The sequence below is a fragment of the Mustela nigripes genome, chromosome 11 (assembly GCF_022355385.1).
Source record: "Mustela nigripes isolate SB6536 chromosome 11, MUSNIG.SB6536, whole genome shotgun sequence".
Lineage (NCBI taxonomy): Eukaryota > Metazoa > Chordata > Mammalia > Carnivora > Mustelidae > Mustela > Mustela nigripes.
In genome coordinates, this window is record NC_081567.1 from 6,620,077 (window position 1) to 6,642,549 (window position 22,473).

Genomic DNA, 22,473 nt, shown 5'->3' on the forward strand with positions numbered 1-22,473 from the left:
CAGCTATATGTAGAAGATAGAAACTCGACAATTCTCTTACACTGTACACAAAGATAAACTTGAAATGGATAAAAGTTGAACTGTTTCTGAGTTCACATTCAGGGAACGTTTCTAAAGGGCCTGTGAGGATTAGGTATCTGGCTGGGCAAAGTCAACAGATAAACCAAATACCATTACTTTATAGCAGGTTTTGATTTATAGCTTGATAGTTGTGTGGTTATTTGTTTAGTGTCTCTCATCCCTTAGAGTGTCAAGTTCATAAGGCAAGGATTTTGACTTTTTTTTTTAACTAATTGGAATTTATTTTTTAAATTTATTTTTTTTCCAGCATAGCAGTATTCATTGTTTTTGCACCACACCCAGTGCTCCATGTAGTCCGTGCCCTCTCTAATACCCACCACCTGGTTCCCACAACCTCCCACCCCCACTGCCCCTTCAAAACCCTCAGATTGTTTTTCAGAGTCCAGAGTCTCTCGTGGTTCACCTCCCCCTCCAATTGGAAATATGAGAGGATTTTGACTTTTTAATATTTAGTGTTTGGCTGTGGACTGAATGCAGCAGATATAAAAGCCAAGCAATCCTGAATGACAGTGGGAGAGGGGCCCACCTCCTCCAATGGCAGGAATGTCCACGGACTTGTCACTTAGCTCACCACTGCCACACCAACCACAAGGCCCAGCCACCAACACTTAGATACCACTGGTTATCCAGAATTGGCAAGATCAAGTTTGGCCTTACTGAAAAGAATGGGAGCTTGACAGCTTAGGAACAGACACATAATCTTGCTTTCATTTTTGTACACTTGAGATTGTGGCCTGTGAAATTTGAATGTAATGCACAAATCATTCCAGAACAACACTGGCTCCCCTACCATGAGCAGTTTTCTTGGTCAGTAGAAATCAGGCCCAGCTTCTGGGAAGAGGCACCATATGGGCTCACAATACAAAGGGATGGGACTATTAGACAGCCAGGGCTTGTCGCATCACTGACGTTCTGACAACCTGTCCATCTATACTGATATCTGAGCCTACATCTTCCCTGAATGGTAGTTGAGATTCAATTTTGACCAATATCTAGGAAGACTGAGAAAGAAGATGAATCTTTTACTGTTGAGGAGGACTCATGGTTTCTTTTCTACAGATAGACTGTACCAGAACTATCTGTTAGATTCTTCTATCTTCACCCAGAATCATGTCTGAGTCTTAGTTATATTTCTACCCCATGCATTAGAGCAGAGAATGGAAAGTACATAATGCGCATAGTGCAGGACAGAGTAGATGAGAGCCACGGGGTGTGTGGGGTGTTCTGCTGACACATGGTGTCTTCCTTCACACCTTCTGTACAACTCTGAGGATGCAAGTTTCCTCATGTCAGGTATTCCCTTCTGGGGAAGGATGAGGTGCCTACCTCATACCTCTATTATTTCCCCCTTGCAGACAAGGCCATTTGCATTGGGTCAGTGTTGGCTGCATTTTAGTCCTCAGCAATGACTGGGATAAATTCCAACAAGCTGGAGGAAACCCTGAGGTGACAAAGGCAGGCAGTTGCTTGTATTAGGATTAGTTATGAAATCATCATAGCCAAGCATGAATTTTGGAGGAAGATGAAAATCCTTTAGATTCCACAGAGGCTTGGTTTCTAAGTAAAATGAGAAAGGCTTGTGTTCAAGTGAGAGAATTAAGTTGTCCAGATTATCATATGACTTGATTCTTTCCTTGTTTGCATGTATTCTGTGTACTCGGGAACACAGGAAGACTGTTCCCTCTCAACAATACCCTTACTGTCATCTGGACTAGTATCTGTCTTCCCTGCTGAGGTGAGGCATAGTCTGTCGTTCAGGAAGACACATAAGAAAGCTGTTGTTCAGGGTCCCCATGGAGGTATAACAGAAGTTTAACCAATTTGCTTTTGTTGTCTTGGGTCTCAGTTTTCTGATGACCCTCATCAGGAAAGGGCAAATGTTGATTACCAGTGTTGCATAATTCAGAAGACTTTTCAGTCTCTCTTCATGTTTACTTATTTACAATTTGTTCTTGTGATCAGTGACTGTTGAAAAGCCCATTGCAGTCACTGATTCTCAGTCTCTACTTCTGTAAACAAGGATAATTTCAAGACCCTATTAAATGGTGCCCAGTGAAGGCACCAAAGGGAGCAGAAATATTTCAGAATTCCTAGAACTTTCTCTTCTACTTTATCTGAAGGTCATCTTCCTCCTTCCCATGCCTATCCATTGTTAATATTCAAGTTGGAGTCACTTCTTTCTTTGTAGGGCTCCATTTTTCCAGTGATTCCTGAGGTATGCCACATAATCCACAGTTTCTCAGGCCATGCAGGCACAGAACATCATCATAGTCAGAGTGATGATAATAAGCCAGTGTAATTTCCAGATGCTATATTCTCAGATCTCTCCCAGCAGGTTTGTGGTCTGGTCACCAACAATCCATCCAGAAAGGACACACAGGAAGCCCAGAAATTTCACCCCTACCAGCTCAACTCCAACCACCTTTCTGAATGCCCCTCTGAGCATATAGTGGTGTGTAGGGTACTAGGGACATAATGTTGACAAATACTCAGACTCACCTTTGAGAAGCTCTCTATCTATGGCTAATAGGTGTGGAGCCCAACAATGGGGCTAGAGGGTGGAGAGGACAATAATAATAGAACTAGGGCTGGGGGTGTAGAAATTTCCCAGAGGAGGAGGAGGTTGGTTATATGTGTTAAAGGAAGCATGTGAGGAAAGACCCTAACACAGGGGATCCTGTCAGAGCTGAGTTTGAAGGATGAATTGTTCCTTCGAAGGGCCCCGGTGGCATTTCCAGGCAGAGGAACCCTCATGGGTAAAGACATGCAGACCAAGCTTATTTGAATGATTTCATGTATTTAAAGGTAGAGGCAGGCATGTGACAAGGGCAAGTTAGAGATTTAAGGACAGTGACTACCTGAATTTCTGTAACCTTTGAAATTACCAATAACACTGACTGAGTTGTTTACTGATTTTGGACAGAATATTAACTCAAAGGTCAATCTGGGAGTGTCCACAAAGCTTTGCCAACACTCATGGCTGGTTGGGGGGTGGGGGCGTGCTAGTGACTGCAGTCCAGCCCCACCCCCTTTTCAGTATATATAGTCCAACCTCACTGAATCACCGCTGGTGGGAAGGGAAGCTCTGCACACACAGGCCGGCAAAGACTAGCACAACACTGCTGAACGGAAGCAGAGAGAATTCACAGAGGAAAAGTGGCCATGGACCTGATTCCAAGCTTTTCCATGGAAACCTGCCTTCTTGTGGCTACCATCCTGGTTCTGTTCTATCTGTGAGTAACTGTCCAGATTCATTGCCTCCAGAACCTTTGAGTTGGATTGCTAATCAGCATCCACCCCCTTTTCCTTGTCTGTTTTGAGGATCAAGAGTTAACAATGGGGAAGTTGCTATAGTGTTGGGTACTTCAGAAATGCTAGGCACACTTAAGGGGTCATAATTACCCTTACCAGATCTCCTGAGGAGTGCCCCCCACCCAGACCTCAACTACAATTTCTGTAGCTAGGAGGGTTTAAGTGACATTATTTGCTTCTGGAGATAATCTTCTGATGGAATACCATGTATTTTTAATACATGTACCCAGCAACAATTTTAACCTTTCAGCACAGGTAAGTAGTGAGACTGTGATTCAGTACTGATGTGACAAGCATCCAGATATGACTGGGGATGAAGAGGGAGAATATTCCTCCCTCAGATACTTCTGGGGATACTCCTTGATCCTGGTCCTACAGAAGGTCATCACGGGACCACAGGATTAGCATCTCATCTGCTTGAATCCAGTAGACAAGACCACCATGTAAGCCACATTATGTGTTGTCTGTCTGGCAGTGGAGCTGTCACTGGATCCTGTCACCACCAGACAAACCACCCTGTAGACTTAGAAGACACTGGTGTGGCCAAAAGTCAGTAGCTATAGAACATGCCCTCTGCATGGAATGCGATGTAATAGCAATAAAAATGAGTGGCTTTATTTTTAGCCCCTTCATTTGTGCCAACACCAGCATGACTCTACCAAGAAGAGGAAAGCTGGAAAGAATCAGAAAAATTCATCCAGTCCACCCTCTGCCTTCTTATGGATCCATGTGAGTTTAGACACTAGATCAGATCTTTCCTTGGGTCCGGTGTTGCTGACACATTCACTTACTTGCTTGGCTTCATGTAGCATGTTGAATGTTCAGAAACGGGAACTGATTTGTTGTGGTTGGGATGGTAAAGAAGGAATGGAGGTGGGACTAACCAAGGCCTCCCTGGCTTCTGCAATTGGTACTGATGCATCCAGCTGTAGTAGAGGAAGGATCCAAATACCCAGGTGGACCTGTGGTGTCTCTGCTGGGTCCCTAAAGCACATGTCCTTTCATGCAACTTTGTGGGTTTCTTCTATAATATTTTCTGGATTTGAACAGAACATTCAGAAGCTGTACTCCATTAAAGGCTAGCTTCCAAAGAAGAGGAGACAAGGTCTTAATCCCAATCTCTGGAACATTTTACCATTACTCATTTTATGTTGCATAATACATATTCTGCTGTCAACTGGAGGTACCTGGATTTTGGAAGGCCCCCTATCAGTTAGCTGAAAACACCTCAGGGCTTGCTGAGCCGTTTCTACCTACCATACTTTCCTTATTTGCCTCTATGGGGTTAGCCTTGTAGGCTTAGCAGGCTCATGGTTAAAATGGTTTCTGGCAGCCTCTTCCCCCACCTCTCTTCTTCCACCACTCTGCCATCTCCCAGCGATGCCTAAGAGGAAGGACTGCAAGAATCTAGAACCCTCAATTGTGGGACACATGAGAGATGATGGCAGGTAGCCCTGCCATTGGAAGCACCATCTGTAGTGGGTTTTTGAGATAGTTGATGCACAGAGTTGGTAAACTAACTCTTTGTGAGTGACCATCTTGCAAAAAATGAGTATACCTGACAGTGTGCTGAGCCAGTGAGTATCTCAGGTTGAAGGACCAGATGCCATGAGGGGAAGAATGGCTTGGAAATAGATTGTTTCTTACTGATTCTTTCATATGGTATCATTTAGGGCACACACAGGTCAGTCCCCCTTCTCTGTGCTACAAGAGAACCAGACTGCCTGACAATAGACTTGGGTGGAGCTGAAAGCATCTCACTTTTCAGTAAGGTCAGTAGAGCCTTGAACACAGTTTTAATTGTATAGAAATAAGACTGTTGTTGCTCCAGGCCTCTCTACAAATATAGATTTAAGAAGGTCCAGATCCACAACCATTACAGAGCCAACAAGGAAGGAAAAGCACAAAGGTCTCTGAGCAACTGTATGAACATTTTCATGTTAGACTCTCAGTAAGCCTCAGTTCATAAGTAGGCTGGTGGGCTCCAGCCTACTTGAGTAGGTGCAATTAAGCAAAATCTCATCATTGGAGAAGAGAAATAATTTTTCCTCTTTCCACCTAGAATGAGAATCTCCAAAATCATGGAAGAGTCATTTACTAAATAGGGATGAGTGAATTTCCTGGAGGAAGTCAGCATTAGCCTTTGAGGAGTTCTCAAGTGTTTCTCAAGTATTTCTGAAGTATTTCTCCAGCATTTCATTCTCAAGTTTCATTGCAGGATTGAGACCATGATGTTTTCAGCTACTCTTAGCTAATCATCCTTACTTTTTATGGGTCTTGCAGTGAAGGTGGTAAAGCAAATGATGAGTGAATGTAATTATTGCTGTTGGAATTGCTGCTATTATTTCTCACCTACATGTTATTTCCCTCCCTTGCTTGTTGCAGTTCTGCATCAGTGACTGGCCAGCCCTAGCACTTATTACACCATCCCTGTGACCTGGCCTTCTCTTTCACTTTATAGATACGGGACCTCCACACATGGACTTTTTAAGAAGCTGGGAATTCCTGGGCCAAAACCTCTCCCTTTTCTGGGAACTACTCTGGCCTACCAAAATGTGAGTGTTGCTTGAGTTGCCTCTTTTGCTTCTTAAGGTTGCAAATCCCACTTTAGTTCCATAGTAAAAATATTCTCCCTCAGGAGGTAATTCTTAGGTTTCCTGACTTTCCGGAAATGATGTAATAGGTCCCACCCAGCACATGGCCAAGTCTACCCCAGGCCTCTATTGTCTGTTGTTAGGAGCCTCAGGGTTTGCCCCAGTGGGGAGCCCAGCTCTCTGGCTAATTCAGCAAAGGACTTGATGTTTTAGCTTATGAGCCTCATGAAGAGGCTTTTGTTTCTGGCAGGTGCAGATTCCCACATAAAAGGCATAATTATACTTGGTATTAGGAGAAGAGCAGCAAAGGTGTCCATGTTACTTGTCCATTAAGCTGTGTATGCTATAGTCAGACTTTTTTGTTCATAGCACAAGCTATGGATAGTCTTTTTCCCCCCAGGATATCTCTAGAACTTCAGTTTGTTGGGAAGCCCGAGATTCACTTTTGGGGAATTTGCACATACTTGAATTCTTTCAAGAACTGGCCAATAATTGCAGTTATTTTCATGGCTCTAATTCTCCCTTTGCTAATGGTGAAATCTCTTGGGATTTGAGAAGTTGAAGGGGGAGCTCTCAGCTTTACTTCTCAACCTTCAGAGGAGGCACCCTATGAGTGAGTTGAACAAGGAGGGACTATAACTGAGGTGAGATGGTGTGTGTGTATTGATTTCAGATTTTAAGCTTCAAATGAGTTGGTGTATGTATTTTGTTCTTCATACAAAGGAAGAACTGCCCTTATAATGTCACTAGAAAAGAGATATTTTGACAAGATTATTAAGAAATTAATGTAACTGGAGGTGCCCAAGTAGCTTCAGTCTTTCCATGTGGCCCCGAAGGTAATAATTCAGAGGGTGCTGAGATTTAGACACAGCACATGCATAAGAAAAACACATCAGACAGAGAGAGGTTATATAGTCTTCACAGATAGGGTAAGTTGTTCAGTATCTATAATACTTGGACATAATTCAAGATGGACTTGAAATTCTGTTTCAGTATTTCCTCTGTTTTCTTTTATTTTGGGTAAGTCACTTGTGAATAAGAGCTTCTCTCTAACTGCCAGTCAGAGACAGTAAACCACATTTCATGTGATCTAAGTCATTTTGGTCCTCATTAGATGTAGGGCTTTGTACATTTAGATTAGTAATACATTCTGTTTCTTCTTGCAGGGTTTTTGCGATTTTGATGAGAAATGTTTTAGAAAGTATGGAAGAATGTGGGGGTGAGTATTCTGGACATTTCCGGTAGATAGACTTGTCATGATGAGGACGCTATGGTGTGGATTGTCTCAGTCAAGAACCCTTGGGATGCAACCCACTGTAGTAAAGCTTCAGCCTCTGCTTTCTGGGACCCCCTGTGTTACCAGGTACGCAGGTCCAAATGCAGATTGGGCCTGGAGGGTATTCTTTATTTATATTTTGGATTAAATATGTCCTTTTGAAAGAAGAGTTGGGGTAAACACAATGGAAAATCAATTCTACTCACCTTTTCTTACTTTCACTATAAGGGTGGAGTTTATTTTCTGAGAAAGGCAATTATCATATGGTTTCACTTGTATGTGGAGCATAAGGAATAGAGTAGAGGACCACAGGAGAAGGGAGGGAAAACTAAATGGGAAGAAATCAGAGAGGGAGACAAACCATGAGAGACTCTGGACTCCAGGAAACAAACTGAAGATTACAGAAGGAAAGAGGTGGGAGGATGGGGTAACCAGGTGATGGGTTAAACCACAATTGCAACCCAAGAATTAATCCTACTTAATTATGGTGAAAAAAAAATCAGGCTAAGATTTTTCTTTCAATAGAAGTATTCAATATTCAAATTTTTCTTTATTCTATGGACTTGAAAAGATTTAGGAAAATTTTAAGCCCCAGTGTTTCCTGGTGGGGTGATGGACTTGGTGATTTTGTAGTATGGCCTCAGCTGCTTTTATTAGATGGTCCTACTCAGTTTTGCCAGGGGTTTGGTGAGGTAGAGGAAGAGGTACAGTATGGTGCTGGGATGCTCACAACCAGTAGTGTACCTCTTTGCACCTCTCTATCTTCTCTGGTCAAGTCCTCAGAAACCATAGGACTCTGAGTTGCATGGCCCATAAGCAACATGATGAAAGAACCCAGATCTCTGGATCACCACTGGTTCAGCTCCACTACCACTTCCTACATTTGGTGCTGGTTAGCTCTGGATGGAGCCAGATTTACACTGTGGGGCCCAGTTCTGTCTTTAGTACATGGTTCTCATGATTGACTGTGGATAAGAACTACCTGGGAGAGCTTGTTAAAAATGCAGCAGCTTCTTGGGCTCCATGCTCCAGCAACACCAAATCTGGAGGATATGGGGTGGGTCCTAAGAATCTCAAATTAACTGATAGAGGAAGCTATGTTATTGTTGTGTGGGATCATGAATCTAAAGGGTTACCCCAAACCACTGTCCATTGTCCATCCAGGTGTTTTTTAAAAAGATTTAATTTATTTATTTGACAGAGATCACAAGCAGGCAGAGAGAGGAAGGGAAGCAGGCTTCCCACCAAGCAGAGAGCCTGATGCAAGGCTCCATCCCAGGACCCTGAGATCATGACCTAGGCTGAAGGCAGAGACTTCAACCCACTGAGCCACCCAGGCACCCCATCCAGGTGTTTTTGAACAAATATGAAGGGACAAGGGAAAATATGATCAGGCTGATGGGAAAGTTGTCCTACGTGACACCTCACTAAGTTCTATCACTGCTACAACAGTAAAGGAACATGACTCCCACTGAAACCTTCTGAGTTTTAGAATACATTTTAGGGATGCATAGCATTTAGTTCATTGATTCTCCTATTTATTTATTTATTTATTTATTTGTTTGTTTATTTATATTCAGTTCAACTAGCCAACATATAGTACATCATTAGTTTTTGGTGTAGTGTTCAACAATTCATTTTTATTTTTTAAATTTTTTTATTAAATTAATTTATTTTCAGAAAAACAGTATTCATTATTTTTTCACCACACCCAGTGCTCCATGCAATACATGCCCTCTATAATACCCACCACCTGGTACCCCAGCCTCCCACCCCCTGCCACTTCAAACTCCTCAGATTGTTTTTCAGAGTCTCTCATGATTCACCTCCCCTTCCAATTTACCCCAACTCCCTTCTCCTCTCTAACACCCCTTGTCCTCCATGATATTTGTTATGCTCCACAAATAAGTGAAACCATATGATAATTGACTCTCTCTGCTTGACTTATTTCACTCAGCATAACAATTCATTTTTAGATGTGATAACAAAACTATGAAATTCCTCTGTGATGTCAAAGAAAGAATAGGGGACTTGTGGAAAATTTTTCATTTTGTTCTAGTAAATGCAAATGAGTTATAGAGGAAAATACAATGTTAGAGGACAATGTGATTAAAGTTAACCTCGTGCTGGCAACCAATTCCCATTAATGTGCCATATTGACAATCAGGAGGTCACACGAGATAGGGATGGATCAAATATAAAGAGTCAACTTTGTGTGTGAGATGTGCAAAAGTGGGCATGCCCTGTTGCTCCAGGATGTCACCTACATGAAGCCCAAGAAACTCACACTTGAGACCCACATATTAGAATAAATACAAGTAATGAAAAGGAAATATGTCTAAAATGAATTATACATGTTCCTTTGTATTTATTCTCTTTGCCCTCCTGTTTCAAATTTTTCTAACTTTTATGTTACCAAGAACCTCTCTTTAATAGTTAAGATAATATTTCCTTTAAAATGTAATTAGGAATGTGTTGGAGGGGATGTGGAGAAAGGGGAACCCTCTTACACTGTTGGTGGAATACAAGGTGGTGCAGCCTCTTTGGAGAACAGTGTAGAGATTCAAGAAATTAAAAAAAAGAACTTCCCTATGACCCTGCAATTGCACTACTGGGTATTTACCCCAAAGATACAGATGTAGTGAAAAGAAGGGCCATCTGTACCCCAATGTTTATAGCAGCAATGGCCATGGTGGCCCAACTGTGGAAAGAACCAAGATGCCCTTCAACAGACGAATGGATAAGGAAGATGTGGTCCATATACACTATGGAGTATTATGCCTCCATCAGAAAGGATGAATACCCAACTTTTGTAGCAACATGGACCGGACTGGAAGAGATTATGCTGAGTGAAGTAAGTCAAGCAGAGAGAGTCAATTATCATATGGTTTCACTTATTTGTGGAGCATAACGAATAGCATAGAGGACTAGGGGAGTTAGAGAAGAGAAGGGAGTTGGGGGAAATTGGAAGGGGAGGTGAACCATGAGAGACTATGGACTCTAAAAAACAATCTGAGGGGTTTGAATTGGCGGGTGGGTGGGAGGTTGGGGTACCAGGTGTTGGGTATTATAGAGGGCACGGATTTCATGGAGCACTGGGTGTGGTGAAAAAATAATGAATACTGTTATGCCGAAAATAAATAAAAGATAATTTTTAAATAAATAAATAAAATGTAATTAGGAAAGGGGGCATCTGAGTGAATCAGTTGGTTATATATAAGTTGGCCATCACCTTGGGGTCCTGTGGGGAGCCTGCTTCTTCCCCTCCCCCTCTCTCTCTCTCCCCCTGCTTGTGGGCTTTCTCTCTCTCTTTCTATGTCAAATAAATAAATAAATAAGATCTTCAAAAAATGGTTCTAGGAAAGAGATTTTAGAAAATAAGGCAGGGGCACCTGGGTGGCTCAGTGGGTTAAAGCCTCTGCCTTTGGCTCAGGTCATGATCCCAGGGTCCTGGTATTAAGCCCTGCATCAGGCTATCTGCTCAGCAGGGAGCCTGCTTCCCTTCCTGCCTCTCTGCCTACTTTTGATCTCTCTCTCTCTCTCTGTCAAATAAATAAATTAAATCTTTAAAAAAAAAAAAAAGAAAATAGGGCAAAGAAATTATTCATAATCCTACCATCACTTTGAGCATTTCAAGATTTTTTTATTTGCAGACAGCTTACATATTTGTGATCAGTGTGTCTAAAATTTTCATCTAATATTCTCTCTTATGCATTTTGGGTGCTTGGAATTTCTTTTTTTTTTTTTATTTAATTTCATCTTTTCAGTATTCCAAGATTCATTGTTTATGCACCACACCCAGTGCTCCATGCAATACATGCCCTCCTTAATACCTACCACCAGGCTCACCCATTCCCCCATTTCCCTCACTTTCGAAGCCCTCAGTTAGTTTCTCAGGGTCCACAGTCTCTCATGCTTCATCTCCCCCTCTGATTTTCCCCAATTCACTTTTCCTTCCCTTCTCCTGATGTTCTCCATGTTATTCCTTATGCTCCACAAGTAAGTGAAACCATATAATTGACTCTCTCTGTTTGACCTGTTTCACTCAGCATAATATCCTCCAGTTCTGTCCATGTTGATCCAAAAGTTGGGTATTTATCCTTTCTGATGGAGGTGTATATTCCATTTTGTATATGGACTGCATCTTCTTTATCCATTCATCTGCTGAAGGGCATTTTGGCTCTTTCCACACTTTGGTGGTGGTGGCCATTGTTGCTATGAACATTGGGGTATATATGGCCCTACTTTTCACTGTATCTTTGGGGTAAATACCCGATAGTGAAATTTCAGGGTCATAGGGTAGTCAGAGATACAGAAGGACACTACACATTCTTAAAGGATCTATCCACCAAGAAGATCTAACAACTGTAAATATTTATCCCCCCAATATGGGAGCAGCCAACTACATAAGCCAACTATTAATCAAAATAAAGAGTCACACTGATATGAATATATTGATTTTAGGGGATCTTAACATGCCATTCTCAGTAATAAACAGGTCATCCAACAGAAAGTCAATAAAGAAACAAGATCTTTGAATGATATATTGCACCAGGTGGACCTCACAGATATACACAGAACATTCCACCCTAAAACAACAGAATACTCATTCTTCTCGAGTGCACATTGAACTTTCTCCAGAATGGACCATATCCTGGGTCACAAATCAGGGCTCCACTAATACCAAAAGACTGATATTATTCCCTGCATATTCTCAGACCACAATGCTTTGAAACTGAAACTCAACCACAAGAAAAAGTTTGGAAGGAATTCAAACACTTGGAAGCCAAAGACCATCCAGCTCAAGAATGTTTGGATCAATCAGGAAATCAAAGAAGAACTTAAACAATTCATGGAAACCAATGAGAATGAAGACACATCATTCCAAAACCTATGGGATATGGCAAAGACGGCCCTAAGGGGGAAATACATATCCTTCCAAGCCTCCCTCAAAAAATTTGAAAAATCCTGAATACACTAGCTCTCTTTACACATGAAAGAACTGGAAAATCAACAACAAAGTAAGCCAACCCCATGCACAAGAAGGGAAATAATCAAGATTAGAGCATAAGATACCTGGGAATAAACCTAACCAAAGAGGTAAAGGAACTGTACTTGAGGAACTACAGAACACTCATGAAAGAAATTGAAGAAGACACAAAAAGATGGAAGACCATTCCATGCTCTTGGATCAGAAAAATAAACATTGTTAAAATGTCTATACTGCCTAGAGCAATCTATAATTTTAAAGCCATTCTGATCAAAATTCCACCAGTATTTTTCAAAGAGCTGGAGCAAATAATCCAAAAATTTTTATGGAATCAGAAGAGACCCCGAATCACTAAGGAAATGTTGAAAAAACAAAAATAAAACTGGGGGCATCACATTACCTGATTTCAAGCTTTACTACAAAGCTGTGATCACCAAGACAGCATGATACTGGCATAAAAACAGACACATAGACCAGTGGAACAGAGTAGAGAGCCCAGGTATGGACCCTCAACTCTATGGTCAAATAATCTTTGACAAAACAGGAAAAAATATACAGTGGAAAAAAGACAGTCTCTTCAATAAATGGTGCTGGGAAAACTGGACAGCTATAGGCAGAAGAATGAAAATCGACCATTCTCTTATACCATACACAAAGATAAACTCAAAATGGATAAAAGACCTCAACGTGAGACAGGAATCCATCAGAATCCTAGAGGAGAACATAGGCAGTAACCTCTTCAATATCAGCCACAGCAACTTCTTTCAAGATATGTCTCCAAAGGCAAAGGAAACAAACGCGAAAATGAACTTTTGTGACTTCATCAAGATCAAAAGCTTCTGCACAGCAAAGGAAATAGTCAAGAAAACAAAAGAGGCAACCCACGGAATGGGAGAAGATATTTGCAAATGACAGTACAGACAAAAGGTTGATATCCAGTATCTATAAAGAACTCCTGAAACTCAACACACACAAAACAGACAATCATAAAAAAAAATGGGCAAAAGATATGAACAGACACTTCTCCAATGAAGACATGCAAATGGCTATCAGACACATAAAAAAATGTTCATCATCATTGGGGCGCCTGGGTGGCTCAGTGGGTTAAGCCGCTGACTTTGGCTCAGGTCATGATCTCAGGGTCCTGGGATCGAGTCCCGCATCGGGCTCTCTGCTCAGCAGGGAGCCTGCTTCCATCTCTCTCTCTCTGCCTGCCTCTCCGACTACTTGTGATTTCTCTCTGTCAAATAAATAAATAAAATCTTTAAAAAAAATGTTCATCATCACTAGCCATCAGGGAGATTCAAATTAAAACCACATTAAGATATCACCTTACACCAGTTAGAATGGCCAAAATTAGCAAGACAGGAAACAACATGTATTGGAGAGGATGTGGAGAAAGGGGAACCCTCTTACACTGTTGGTGGGAATGCAAGTTGGTGCAGCCACTTTGGAGAACAGTGTGGAGATTCCTCAAGAAATTAAAAATAGAACTTCCCTATGACCCTGCCATTGCACTATTAGGTATTTACCCCAAAGATACAGATGTAGTGGAAAGAAGGGCCATATGCATCCCAATGTTTATAGCAGCAATGGCCACGGTCACCAAACTGTGGAAAGAACCAAGATGCCCTTCATCGGATGACTGGATAAGGAAGATGTGGTCCATATACACTATGGAGTATTATGCCTCCATCAGAAAGGATGAATACCCAACTTTTGTAGCAACATGGACGGGACTGGAAGAGATTATGCTGAGTGAAATCAGTCAAGCAGAGAGAATCAATTATCATATGGTTTCACTTATTTGTGGAGCATAACAAATAGCATGGAGGACAAGGGGAGATGGAGAGAAGGGAGTTGAGGGAAATTGAAAGGGGAGGTGAACCATGAGAAACTATGGACTCTGGGAAACAATTTGATAGTTTTGAAGGGGTGGGTGTGGGAGGTTGGGGGAACCAGGTGGTGGGTATTGAAGAGGGCACGGATTGCATGGAGCACTGGGTGTGGTGCAAAAATAATGAATACTGTTACACTGAAAATAAATAAATTAATTAATTAAAAAAAAAAAAGAAGGGAGTTGAGGGTAATTGGAAGGGGAGGTGAACCATGAGAGACTATGGACTCTGAAAAACAATCTGACGGTTTTGAAGGGGCGGGTGTGGGAGGTTGGGGAAACCAGGTGGTGGGTATTGGAGAGGGCACGGATTGCATGAAGCACTGGGTGTGGTGAAAAAATAATGAATACTGTTACACTGAAAAAATAAAAAATTAAAAAAAATAGAATGTAATTCAGTCCAAGATGTACAAATCTTCTGAATTATTTAAAATATATATTTGTAATAATTACATTAAAATAAAAAAACAATACCTAGAATAAAAAACCTAGAATAAAAAACAATGAATTCTGTTATGCTGAAAATAAATTTTGAAAATTTTTTTTTAAATTTTAAAAACTATCAAAAAAAAGAAATAAAAAAATTTAAAAAATATTAGAAGGGCGCCTGGGGGGCTCAGTGGGTTAAAGCCTCTGCCTTCGGCTTGGGTCATGATCCCAGGGTCCTGAGATGGAGCCCCACATTGGGCTCTCTGCTCAGCAGGGAGCCTGCTTCCCCCCCTCTCTCTGCCTGTCTCTCTGCCTACTTGTGATCTCTGTCAAATAAATAAATAAAATTTTTATCTTTTTTTAAAAAGATTTTATTTATTTATTTGACAGACAGTGATCACACATAGGCAGGAGAGGCAGGCAGAGAGAGAGGAGGAAGCAAGCTCCCCGCCGAGCAGAAAGCCCCATGCGGGGCTCGATCCCAGGACCCTGGGATCATGACCCCAGCCGAAGGCAGAGGCTTTAACCCACTGAGCCACCCAGGCGCCCCAATAAATAAAATCTTAAAAAAAAAAAAAAGATTAGAGCAGAGATCAAAGAGTTAGAAACTAGAGATAAGCAGAACACATCAATGAAACTGGAAGATGGTTCTTTGAAAGAATCAATAAGATCAATAAACCACTGGCCAAACTAATGCAGAAGAGAAGAGAGAAGACCAAATTAATAAAATTATGAATGAAAGGGGAGAGATCACGACAAACACCAAGGAAATAGAAACATTCACCAGAAATTATTATCAACAGTTATAAGCCAATAAGTTAAGCAATCTGGAAGAAATGGATGCATTCCCAGAAACATAAACTTCTGAGACTGAAACAGGAATTTCTTTAAAATTATAATTTTTCATAACTAAGTGGGTGGTCTCTCCCTATTTTTTTGTTTCTTGATAATTTGCTTGCCTTCAGGTATTCACTAGCCTAAGTTTCTTCTTGATAATATATAAAAATTACTTGAAATGTCTGGACACATAAAAATACTTGAAATACTCTAAACATGCAAAAAATTATGGAAAATGGTCCAGGAAGTACACACGTACACATTACCTAGAGCTGATAAATATTCTAATGTTATTCCTTTTTTTCCCCTAATGTTATTTCTAATCATGATGACAGATTTTAGATTATATAACATCAGGATGAAAGTTTGGGCTTCCAGGCATAGCTGCAGCTACAGAATCTGACATGTTAAATGTAATCAGTTCTGTTTTCCTAAAACAGGTTTTACGATGGGCAACAGCCTGTGTTGGCTATCATGGATCCAGACATGATCAAAACAGTACTGGTGAAAGAATGTTATTCTGTCTTCACAAACCGGCGGGTAGGCATGGAGTTATTTTAAATTTATATATATATATATTTATTTATTTATCTACTTACTTATTTATAAAACTTTCATTTTGACACAATTATAGATTCACAGGAAGTTGTCACAGGAGTTCCCATGTTGTATGGTCTTCAAGCTTTTTCCCCTAATATCCTGCAAAGCTATATATAGTATGGAATTGGAAATTGACTTTGGTTCCAGCCACAGAACTTATTCAGGTTTCAATGTTTTTATGTGCACTCATTTGTGTGTGTATGTGTATGTGTGTGTGTGTGTGTGTGTTGCTTTCTGAGCATTTATCTTTCATGTGGATTTGTGCACCCACCACCCAAATCACATTACAGAGTTGTTCCATCAGCAAAAGTCTCCCACTTACTATTCTTTTGTAGGCACGGTGTATGGCTTGTCTTTTTGTTGTATCAGGGTCTTCAGCAGAACAAAAATTTTTTTCCCTGGTTTAATTTTTTTAATTTAATTTATTTTTTCAGTGTTCCAAGATTCATTGTTTATGCCCCACACCTAGTATTTGATTTGAATCTCCCTGATGGTTAATGATGATGGGCATGTATCTGTTACCCATTTGTATATCTTCTTTGGAGAAGTGTCTGTTCATGTCTTCTACCCATTTTTTGACATGATTATCTGTTTTTTTTTTAAATTTTATTTTTTATTTATTTTCAGCATAACAGTATTCATTGTTTTTGTGCCACACCCAGTGCTCCATGCAATACATGCCCTCCTTAATATACACCACCTAGTTCCCCCAACCTCCCACCCCCCTGCCACTTCAAACCCCTCAGATTGTTTTTCAGAGTCATAGTCTCTCATGGTTCACCTCCCCTTCCAATTTCCCCCAACTCCCTTCTCCTCTCTAACTCCCCATGTCCTCCATGCTATTCGTTATGCTCCACAAATAAGTGAAACCATATGATAATTGATTCTCTCTGCTTGACTGATTTCATTCAGCATAATCTCTTCCAGTCCCAGCCATGTTGCTACAAAAGTTGGGTATTTGTCCTTTCTGATGGAGGCATAATACTCCATAGTGTATATGGACCACATCTTCCTTATCCAGTCGTCTGTTGAAGGGCATCTTGGTTCTTTCCACAGTTTGGCGACCGTGGCCATTGCTGCTATAAACATTGGCCCTTCTTTCCACTACATCTGTATCTTTGGGGTGAATACCCAGGAGTGCAATGGCAGGGTCATAAGGAAGTTCTATTTTTAATTTCTTGAGGAATCTCCACACTGTTCTCCAAAGAGGCTGCACCAACTTGCATTCCCACCAACAGTAAGAGGGTTCCCCTTTCTCCACATCCCCTCCAACACATGTTGTTTCCTGTCTTGCTAATTTTGGCCATTCTAACTGGTGGAAGGTGGTATCTCAATGTGGTTTTAATTTGAATCTCCCTGATGACTAGTGATGATGAACATATTTTCATGTGTCTGATGGCCATTTGCATGTCTTCATTGGAGAAGTGTCTGTTCATGTCTTCTGCCCATTTTTTGATATGATTATCTGTTTTTTTGAGTGTTGAGTTTGAGGAGGTCTTTATAGGTCTTAGATATCAGCCCTTTGTCTGCAGTGTCATTTGTGAATGAATACCTTCTCCCATTCCGTGGGTTGCCTCTTTGTTTTGTTGGCTGTTTCTTTGCTGTGCAGAAGCATTTTATCTTGATGAAGTCCCAAAAGTTCATTTTTGCTTTTGTTTCATTTGTCTTTGGAGACATGTCTTTAAAGAAGTTGCTGTGGCTGATGTTGAAGAGTTTAGTGCCTATGTTCTCCTCTAGGATTTTGATAGATTTAGGTCTTTTATCCATGTTGAGTTTATCTTTGTATATGATGTAAGAGAATGGTCAGGTTTCATTCTTCTATACATAGGTGTCTAATTTTTCCAGCACCAGTTATTGAAGAGACTGTCTTTTATCCACTAAATATTTTTTCCTGCTTTGTCAAAGATTATTTGACCATTGGCTTGTGGTCGATATCTGGACTCTACTCTGCTCTACTGGTCTATGTGTCTGTTTTTGTGCCAGTACCATGATGTCTTGGTGATCACAGCTTTGTAGTAAAGCTTGAAATCAGGCAATGTGATGCCGCCAGTTTTATTTTTCTTTTTCAACATTTCCTTAACAATTCGGGGTCTTTTCTGGTTCTATACAAATTTTAAGATTGTTTGTTCCAGCATTTTGAAAAATGTCTGTGGAATTTTGATCAGGATGATGGCATTGAAAGTATAGATTGCTCTAGGCAGTATAGACATTTTAACAATGTTTATTCTTCCAATCCATGAGCATGGAATGCTTTTCCATCTTTTTTGTCTTCTTCAATTTCTTTCATGAGTGTTCTATAACCTCTCAAGTACAGATCCTTTACCTCTTTGGTTAGGTTTATTCCCAGGTATCTTATGGTTTTTGGTGCTATAGTAAATGGAATTGATTCTCTAATTTCCCTTTCTGTGTTTTCATTATTAGTATATAAGAAAGCAACTGATTTCTGAACATTAACTTTGTATCCTGCCACATTACTAAATTGCTGTATGAGGTCTTGTAGTTTGGGGGTGGAATTTTTGGGCTTTCTATATAGAGTATCATGTCATCTGTGAAGAGAGAAAGTTTGACTTCTTCTTTGCATATTTGAATACCTTTTATTTCTTTTTGTTTTCTGATTGCTGTTGCTAGGATTTCCAGTACTATGTTGAACAACAGTGGCAAGACTGGACATCCTTGTCATGTTCCTTATCTCAAAGAGAAGTCTGTCAGTTTTTCCCCATTGAGAATGATATTCACTGTGGGCTTTTCATATATAGATTTTATGAAGTTGAGAGCAAACATATTTTATTTTGATAAGGCCAATTTAACTTTTTTTTTTCCTTTTATGGGTTATGAGTTTGGCCTCAATTTTGAAAAATCTTTATCTAGCCCTACATTCCCAGGATTTTCTCAAAGTAGTTTATTTTATGTTTTACATTTAAGTATATATTTTTATATTGTTTTATGTTTTACATCTATAATATAAATCTTATTTAATTTTATGTTTCACATTTAAGTCTGTGATCCATTTTGAGTCAATTTTTAGTGTTAATTGGGAGGTGTGAAATTTAATTCAAAGATCCTTGTTTTTGGCCAATGGATGTCTAATTGTTCCAGCACCATTTGTGAAAAGGCTATACTTCCTCCATTGAATCGCTTTTGTACCAGGGAAAAAATTGAGTTGGGCATATGTGTGTGTCTATTTCTCATACTTTGTTCTGTTCATTGATCTCTGTATCTCTCCCTCCACCAATACCAGACTCTCTTGATCACTGCAGCCATATAGTAAGTCTCAGCATCACAAGCAGTAATTCCTCCCATTTTATTTTTCATTGGAATTGTTTTAGGTATTTTAGCTCCTTTGCCTTTCCATACAAATTTATAATTAGCTAATCTATGTTTACATAATATTCGCTGGGATTTTCTTTTATTTATTTTTTTAAAATTCTTTTCAGCATAACAGTATTCATTGTTTTTGTGCCACACCCTCACTGGGACTTTTTTTTTTAAGATTTTATTTATTTCTTTGACAGAGAGAGAGAGATCACAAGTAGGGAGAGCAGCACAGAGAGAGCGAGGGGGAAGCAGGCTCCCTGCTGAGCAGAGAGCCTGATGCTGGGCTCAATCCCAGGACCCTGGGATCATGACCTGAACTGAAGGCAGAGGCTTTAACCCACTGAGCCACCCAGGTGCCCCTAGCTGGGATTTTTTTTAAGACATGATTTAAACTTATCAATCATTTGTGAAAAATTTCTATCTTTACTAAGTCATGTATTTTAATGCATGAACACAATATGTGTTTATTTAGGTTTTCTTTAAATTTTTTCACCAACATTAAGTTCTCAGTGTAGGAACACATATTTTGTTCAACACACATCTCAAATGTTTCACCTTCTTTGTGTGATTATAATTGTTACTGTGTTCTTAATATGTTTTCACATATTCATTATGTAGAAATATGGTTGAGTTTTGGTGTTGATATTTCCTATAACCTAGCTTAGCTCATTTATTAGATGCAGAAGTGTTCTTTTTATATTCCTCAAGATTTTCTACATTGACAATTATATCACCTGAAATAGGGACACTCCTATTTTATCCTTCCAATCTGTATGCCTTCATTTCTTTGCTTTGTCTTATTGCATTAGCTAGGAGATCTATTATGATGTCGACTAAGAGTAGTGAGAGTGAACATTTTTGCTTTCTTCCTGATGTTAAGGCAAAATATTCAATCTTTTGCCATTTATCAATTTATGTATACATTTTTACAATGAAAACTGTATATTTAAATGTGATGTTTTCACTTATAGAGTGATTATGACAAATGAAATATAGTAACATATCTATCACCATCCAGTTACTTTGTATGTGGGTGTGCATGTATATTAAGAATGTGTAAGATCTACTTACACTGTACAGTATTAATAATTATAATCACTGTGTAGTATGTTGTCTCCAGAACTTACTCATCTTAAAATGGAAAGTTTGTAGCATTTTATTACCATCTGCCTTTTGCCCTCTTCTTCAGCCTCTGATAGCTACAATTTTCCCTCTGTTACTAAGCTTGACTTTATTTTTCTAGATTCCACTTATAAATGAAATCATGAGACACCTGTCCTTCTGTGTCTGGTGTAGTGCTCCTAGGCTGTTGTCCATGTTATCTAAGTTCATCCATGCTTGGAAATGACAAGATTTCCTTCCTTTTTAAGACTGAGCAATATTCCATATTCTCTATTTATCCCTCCATTTACATATATTTATTTATTTATCTATCTATCTTTAAATTCCAGTTAGTTAACATACAATGCAATATTGGCTTTAGAAGTACAATTCAGTGATTCATCACTTACATACAATACCCAGTGCTCATCACAGGTGCCCTCCTTAATGCTTATCACCCGTCTAGCCCATTCCCCACCCACCTCCCTCCATCACCCCTAAGTTTATTCTCTATCATTAAGAGTCTCTTATGGTTTGTTTCTTTCTTGAAACCCCCTTTTTACCCCCTTCTTAAATTTTCTTCTGTTTTCTTCCTTAAATTCCATATAGAGTGAAACCATATGGTATTAGTCTTTCTCTGACTGACTTGTTTCACTTGTTTCACACTCTTTTTGCTTCATTCACATTGTTGCAAATAGCAAGATTTCTTTCTTTTTGGTGGCTAAATAGTATTCCATTATATATATAGTGGAATATATATATATGTGTGTGTATATACACATACATATATATGTATATATAGCACACACATAGATATAGATATAGATAGATATAGATATAGATATAGATATAGATATAGATATAGATAGATCTCACATCTTCTTTATCTATTCATCAGTCTATGGATATATTTGTGCTCAATCCATAGTTTGCCTAATGTTGATAATGCTGCTATAAACATTGGGATGCATGTATTTTTTTGAATATGTATTTTTTTATCCTATGGGTAAATACCTAGTAGTATAATTGTCAGGTCATAGGGTAGTTGTATTTTTAACTCCTTAGGAACCTCCATACTGTTTTCCAGCATGATGGCACCAGTTTACATTTCCACCAACAGTGCAAATTCCCCTTTCTCTACATCCTCACCAGCATCTTTTCTTTACAGAGTTGTTACTTTTAGACATTCTGAGAAGTGTGAAGTGATGTCTCATAATGGATTTGATTTGTCTATTCATATCTTCTGCCCATTTCTTAACCAGATCATTTGTTTTTTGGGTGTTGCGTTTGATAAGTTCTTTATAGTTTTTGGATACTAGCCCTTTATCATATATGTTATTTGCAAATATCTTCTCCCATTCCATAGACTGCCTTTTAGTTTTGTCAATTTTTTCCTTCACTATGCAGAAGATTTTCATCTTGATGAAGTCCCAATAGTTCATTTTGGCTTTTGTTTCCCTTGTATCCAGCAATGTGTCTAGTAAAAAGTTGCTATGGCTGAGGTCAAAGAGGTTTCTGCCTATGTTCTCCTCTGGAATTTTGATGGTTTCCTGTCTCATATTTGGATCTTTTATCCATTTTGAACTAATTTTTTATATGGTGTGAAAAAGTGATCCAGTTTTATTCTTCTGCATGTGGCTGTCCAGTTTTCCTAGCACCATTTGTTGAAGACACTGTCTTCTTTCTATTGGACATTGTTTCCTGATTTGTTGAAGATTAACTGATTATATAGTTGTGGGTCCATTTCTGGATTTCCTATTCTGTTACATTGACATTTAAAGTAATCATTGATAGGTAAAGATTTGGCATGATTAGGTCAGTAATCCAAGTGTTTCATAGATCAGTCGTTCCTTCTTCTTGTCTTCCTTTGTAATTTCATGGTTTTTGTTATAGTGGTATGCTTTGATTTTTTCCTCTTTATCTTTTCTGAATATACTCTAGGTTTTTGCTTTGCAGTTACTAGGAGGCTTACATAGAATATCTTATACACTTAAGCTTGACTTATTTCGCTAAGCATGATACGCTCTAGTTCCATCCATGT

General features: G+C 39.4%; 1 protein-coding gene across 1 annotated transcript in view; it reads left to right on the top strand.

Annotated features, from left to right (window-relative positions):
- Nucleotides 1-3,154: 3,154 nt before the first annotated feature.
- The window catches only part of LOC132027276 (cytochrome P450 3A12-like), a 24,691-nt gene continuing 5,372 nt past the window's right edge, over nucleotides 3,155-22,473 (top strand). The window contains exons 1-4 of the mRNA XM_059416027.1: nucleotides 3,155-3,314; nucleotides 5,855-5,948; nucleotides 7,154-7,206; nucleotides 15,857-15,956. Coding sequence (XP_059272010.1) covers nucleotides 3,244-3,314; nucleotides 5,855-5,948; nucleotides 7,154-7,206; nucleotides 15,857-15,956 — 318 coding nt within the window. The 5' untranslated portion in view covers nucleotides 3,155-3,243. The remainder of the gene's footprint in view (nucleotides 3,315-5,854; nucleotides 5,949-7,153; nucleotides 7,207-15,856; nucleotides 15,957-22,473) is intronic.